The sequence below is a fragment of the Mirounga angustirostris genome, unplaced genomic scaffold (genome assembly GCF_029215605.1).
Source record: "Mirounga angustirostris isolate CCGP_5_RB_7025 unplaced genomic scaffold, mMirAng1.0.hap1 SCAF_16, whole genome shotgun sequence".
In the NCBI taxonomy this organism is placed as follows: domain Eukaryota; kingdom Metazoa; phylum Chordata; class Mammalia; order Carnivora; family Phocidae; genus Mirounga; species Mirounga angustirostris.
In genome coordinates this window covers 9,858,775-9,864,774 of record NW_026991724.1, presented here as the reverse complement: position 1 = coordinate 9,864,774, position 6,000 = coordinate 9,858,775, and the positions used below count along the sequence as shown (strand labels likewise).

Here is a 6,000-nt window from a genome sequence, read left to right as displayed (position 1 = left end):
AGTGGTATATAGGACTCAGAGGAAGGCTTTCCTCCCGAAGCAGTGCAGACTGCGTTGTGTTTCCTCTTGGGTTGTTGTGACAATCAGCCGCATACCAATTATAATCCAGGGTTTGTAAACAGCCAGAAGATTCCCTTGGAGGGAGTAATTATATTTCCTTGAACATAAAAGGCAAACGCTTTTTCTTACACATGCTATGTGCTGACTGCAAAGTAGATTTACTTTACTGATGCTAAAGGAAGCCCCTCAGGATAAAGGCAAGGAATCTTGGTGGGACAGAGATATTAGGAGGCCAATAAATGAGCAGAGAACATAAACAATGCCATGGAGTATTATCATTCAAGGGATGAACCAGCTTGGCCCCTTCAAATAAACGTGCCTGATGAGATGTTAAGAGCATTGATGTTAAAACTTAGTTTCCTCTTCTGTAAAGTGGAATAATGCTTACCTAATAAAGTTATTCTGAGAACCTCATTATAAAACATGCCTGAAGTGTACAGAGCAGTAGATCCCCCAAAACAATATCCTACACTGTAGATGTTGTCAGCCACAAACTCATATCCCCTTCGAACTCACCATCCCTTCTACAAGAAATAGCTTCCTAGTTCTCTGCCTGGGGATTCTCTCAGCCCAGGTGAATGGGGCAGGTGGGAAGTGCCAAGGAGTTATACTTCCAGGAATAGCCCTTAGCCAGTCTTGCAGAAAATTTAGTGGGAAATACCCATTTCCTTGCTTTTGGGTAGGACAACTCTGAGGCTTGTTTCACAAGGGTGTCCTGTGGGTTTGAGTCCCCTTCGTCCCTGTGCTAACCTGCTTATTCATGCACCTCGGATTGGCTTCTCCGGCTTTCCTGTCTCACTTTCCTCCTTCCTGATGGGAGCTTCCTGGGATGACCTCCAAAATAAATTGCTGGCACTCAAAGTCTTGTTTCAGGATAGAATCCAGCCTAAACACTATATCTCACAATGCAAACAGACTTCATAACTTGGATAACTGGGTTCACAATGACATGTCCACTACTCACTAACCAGCACTGTCTATTCAGCTTCCTATCCAGCCCTTCTTCTATCCCACAGCCACTGCCTCAGTTAAGGCTCTTCTTATTTATCTATTTGTTTTTTTTTTTTTAAGATTTTATTTATTTATTTGACAGAGAGAGACACAGCGAGAGAGGGAACACAAGCAGGGGGAGTGGGAGAGAGAGAAGCAGGCTCCCCGCAGAGCAGGGAGCCCGATGCGGGACTCGATCCCGGGACCCCGGGATCATTACCTGAGCGGAAGGCAGTCGCCTAACCAACTGAGCCACCCAGGCGCCCTATTTATCTATTTGTTTATCAATATCTATCTACACCATAGTCTCTAACCAATCTCCACACTTCCAGTAAGTCTACCATCTAATCCACCACCCACTTACTGCCAAAGTTACTATCCTAAAATACAGTAATGTTATTCCCTGGTTTGTTTGTTTTTAGGACTTCAGTGGCACCCATTGCCTCCATGATTTATGGCTTAAATCTTATAACGCCATATGTAAAACACCTCAAAGCTGGTTCCAACCAACCTTTCAGCCTAGTCTCCAGTGACTGCTAACCACAGCTGATGGTCAGACCACACAGAACAAGACAGTGTCTTCTCCTTCCACCTGTCCCCTTTCCATGTGTTTGAATGTGCTTGTGATCTTCCCTGTCTGAGGAACCTGGCTTATCATTCAAGGTCTAGCTCAAACTTCTTCACCTCCATGAGGACCTCTCTGACTCCCCAAGCCAGTTCCCTCCTCTGGGCTCCCACAGTAGCATGTGGATTCACTGGCTCATTCATTCACTCAACAAAGGTTCTTCTGAGCATTTTCTACTATGTACCAGTCATGTGCCAAGCCCCAGGGAAACCATGCTGGATAAAAGCAGAAATCACTCTTGCCCACATGAAGACCACAGTTGGAAAAAGCAAACAGATATGAATTATCAGGTGATCATACAAAAGTTCATTACAAACTGCCATGAGAGTTTTACCATAAAGGATGCAGACCCAACCCATAGACACAAGGAATGGGTGCTTAAGTTGAAAGTGAAATAGAAGATAACACCAGATGAAGGAAGTGGCACATACATTCCAGGCACAGGTGGTAGGAGGGAACACAATACTATTTTTGAAGAATAGAAGAGAGGCACAGCGAGAATGGAAGGAGAGGCACTTACACCATTCCATTCACTGTGTCATTTATATTTGTTGACTGTGTCCTCCCTGCCTCATGCTTGAGAATAAGCTCTTTAAAGGTAAGGACCATGCTGTCACTGAAAGTCCTATCCACCCCAGCACTTAGCACAATGCAAAAAAACAAAACAAAACAAAACAAAACAAAACAAAAAAACAAAAAAACCTAAGTAATGTACCCATTTTATGGATGAGGGAGTTGAGAATCAGAAGGTTGAGTGAGTTGCCCAAGGTCCCAAAGCTGGCAGTGGCTGCACAGGAAGTAGAATATACTTCCATCACTCCCCCACTATAATTTTTCTTTAAACAGCCACAAGGCAATCTCCCTCCACCTGCGTCCTCCATGGGGGGCGGGGCACCATCCATGGACTTGAGCCGGGGGCAGACGCTTAATTGACTGAGTCACCCAGGCGCCCCTAAAAGTCCAAGTTTTTCCTATAAGCTCCTTTTCAAAAAGCCAGTTACTGGTGTGTGTGTGTGTGTGTGTGTGTGTGTGTGTGTGTGTTGGGAGGGGATGAAAACTGATCTTCTGGCGGTCAAAACAAAAAAAAGGACCCTTTTCTGGTACAGAATTCTTTTCTGAAGCCTCTTTGATGGCCAGAAATGGTGCGGGTGGGGAGAATTAGTCATCATAAGAGGATCCTGGTGATGCTTGGTGAAGAGCATCTGCACTGACCCCGAGGGTCTGGAGTGAAAAGACCCTGGTTTCGACTCCTCAGGGGAGTAAGTGGGATTTCTCGTTTTCCGCTTCCCGAACCTCTTCCCCTTTCCAGCCGGTACCGGCAATTTGGGAAACAGCCCCCTTTCCCGTCTACCCCGCTGGCCCCCGCAGATCAGCGGGAGAGGAGGCAAGCCAGTCTCCGGGAGGCATCCTCCAGGCCCAGACATTCGTCTCTGTCCATTTCAAGGCGCCCAGCCTGCGCCGTAAATAACAAAGTACTGCGCCTACCGCGGAGGACACTGCGTCCTCTGTGCGTGTTTTATCCACGAATCTTGGGCAAGTCTAGGTTCTGGGGCTGCGATCAAGAGCCCGATTTGAGACTGGCTCTGGAGTTGGAGTCAAGGCTCCGCTTGGGCAGGGAAGAGAGGCAGGGAGCAGGAGGGGTGGGGCGGGCGGGGGCGCGGCTCTTGCGAGCATTACGGCGGAGGCTGTGGACCTTGGCGCGGCTCGCAGAGGCTGCAGCCATTGCACAGCCGAGCATCCCACATTCAACAGGAGGAACCCGCGGGAGAGGAGCCCGAGCCCCCTGCGCCGCAGCAGCCGCAGCCCGTGCGCCCCGCGCCCCCGTGCGCAATGGCCAAGGAAGGCGTGGAGAAGGCGGAGGAGACGGAGCAAATGATCGAGAAGGAGGCAGGCAAGGAGCCTGCCGAGGGCGGCGGCTCTCACCGCCTCGGGGACGCCCAGGAGATGCGCGCCGTGGTGCTGGCCGGCTTCGGGGGGCTCAACAAGCTGCGGGTCACCAGGAAGGCCATGCCCGAGCCGCAGGACGGCGAGCTCAAGATCCGCGTCAAAGCCTGGTCCAGTATCCGCGTCTTTCTCGCTTTCTCTCTCTGCGCGCTCGGCGCTCCCGGGGCGGGGGTGGCGGAGCCTCCGCGGGGCCGCTGCGCGGGTAAGAGCGGCCGTGGGCGCCCCCTGCGCGCCCTTCCCGGGTCTGAGAGCCTCCCCGCGGCCGGCGGCCGGCTGACGCTGAGGAGGATGCTGCGAGGTGGCCCTCGCCCTAGCCAAGCCGGATCTAGGGGTGACCGGAGGGGACTGTGAGCTCCCGCGAGGGGAGGAAAGCGGTGGATGGTGGTGCCCAGCACCCGGGGTCTGGAAGATTGCGCTGCGGGGGCTCTCCGTCGGGTAGACAGCTCAGCTGCCAGGAAAGGGAGTTTGATTAACACGGTTAAAAAAAAATAATAACCGTCGGCTGTGTACCAGCCTTCGTGTTTAGAGTTTTATGTGTGCGATCTTAATTTAATACTTCCTGGGACCCGATGAGTTAGGTACCATCATTATCTCCCGTTTCAGGTGAGGAGACCCGGGCTCAGACAGTGATTTGCCCAATATCTCGTGGCAGCTACTAATTGACCTGGTCAGGATTTGCTACTCGATCTTTTCAGCCTCCGTGCTGTGGTTCTGCTGGGGCTGGCAACAGAGTGCAGGGCTGGGGAAGTGCGTTTTCTCTCCCCACTGCTGCATTCTACCCCTCTGGTGCCCTGGTAGGGAGAAAGGGTCTGGGAAGCAGGGGTTAGGTCCTGCAGCATCTCAGCTTGGTGAGGGGTGAGGCCAAGGCTCCCTCTTCCCCACCAGCGTCTTCTGTGCTTCTCCAAAGTGGAAAAACAAACAACCGGCAATCTTCTCAGAACTCCTGCCCCCATCTCAAACGGAGCTCAGCAATCTGAGTGTCCTTCCACTCCCCACTCCTCCTGGGGGAACTTCAGAGCTATGCCCAGCTGGGATTCGCTCTGGAGGGCTTAAGCCTCTCTGTGTGCTGTCACTATATGATCATTTCTCTGAAGTTCTAGGAGGGAGGGCTCACCCCAGGGGGTTCCCTGGACCCAACGCTCTGAGTTCTTTATGCAGTAGCGTGGGAAGCGCCTAAGGGGAGCCTGCTCTCCGCACAGTTAGATGGACTTACCCTTTCTCATGTCTGTGTTTTAAAGGCAATAGACTCGGCTCCGGAAAGGAGCAGTCAGCTTACCTGTTCCTAGGTTAGACCCCAAACCTGGACTCTGCGACCATATGCAGAGGCAAGAAAAATGCAAAGGAGATTCTCCTCCCGTTCGCTGCTTTGAGAGCAGGTGCAGGATTCACATGCCAGGCTGGAAGGCAGCTCGTAAGAGAAGCAGGCGCTGGTTTCTGACTCACTCCTCACACATGTAGCAGGTCACAGTTGCCTCTAAACATGACTTGGGAATTCAGGGTAAGGGAAGAGGCTTTTGCAAATTGGGGGATCCTGTACAGTTCCATTTTGTTAACTCTCGCGAACCAAGCTGATTGATCCCAGAAGGCAGGGCTTGCGTCTGCCCTTTTCACCAACAAATCCCCGATGCCCAGCATAGCATAGCAAGTGCTTGGCACACATTATGTCCAACATCAGTTACTGCTGAAGGAATCAGTTATTGCTGAATGAATGGAGTGAGAAAAGACGCTTGAGCCAGGATTGTTGAGTCCTTATTTTTCTTCACTTGCTGGTGGAGGAACGTCTACCTCGTAAAACTAAAACTATATATTGATAATTTTCCTTAGCCACGGATCAAAAATATTTCGTGTGTGTGTGCATGTGTGTGTAATTTATGACTCTCCATCCAGGGTATGTTCAGAGAGTGAAAATGTTGAAGCTACTTTTTAAAGAAAAGAGCATCACTTGTGGTACAAATAGGTCTGGGTTCTCTAGTCTTAAGCTAATTACATAGATACTGATAGGAACTGAAGCATTTTGAAATAATAAATGTCAAGATGAAAGCCAGGAGATTGCTTTTCAAAGCCAGATGCACAAGCCTGTTCTTCCTTGGAGCTGTACACACACACACACACACACACACACACACAGAGAGACACACACAGAGACACACACACACACACACATGAATCACTGCAGATTTCCCACCCCGGTTGTTCAGAAAGCCAAGGAGGCATGGGGGAACATTCGGGATCCAGTATTGCAAAGGGCCCAGATTGATTTTTGTCTTCCCACGCTGGAAGCAGAGTTAATCAGTTTTGCAAGGGGGTACTGAAGTAGGTTTGTGAAGATTGCCCGGCCTTTCCTCCTCCCCTGGGCTAGGATTGGCTGGCCAAAGATGCCC

The 6,000-nt window shown here is 50.5% G+C and overlaps 1 protein-coding gene across 1 annotated transcript in view; it reads left to right on the top strand.

Moving 5' to 3' along the window:
* Positions 1 to 3,419: 3,419 nt before the first annotated feature.
* The window catches only part of VAT1L (vesicle amine transport 1 like), a 139,626-nt gene continuing 137,045 nt past the window's right edge, over positions 3,420 to 6,000 (top strand). Inside the window, exon 1 of the mRNA XM_045890699.2 lies at positions 3,420 to 3,729. Within this exon, the coding sequence (XP_045746655.1) occupies positions 3,506 to 3,729 (224 nt within the window). The 5' untranslated portion in view covers positions 3,420 to 3,505. The remainder of the gene's footprint in view (positions 3,730 to 6,000) is intronic.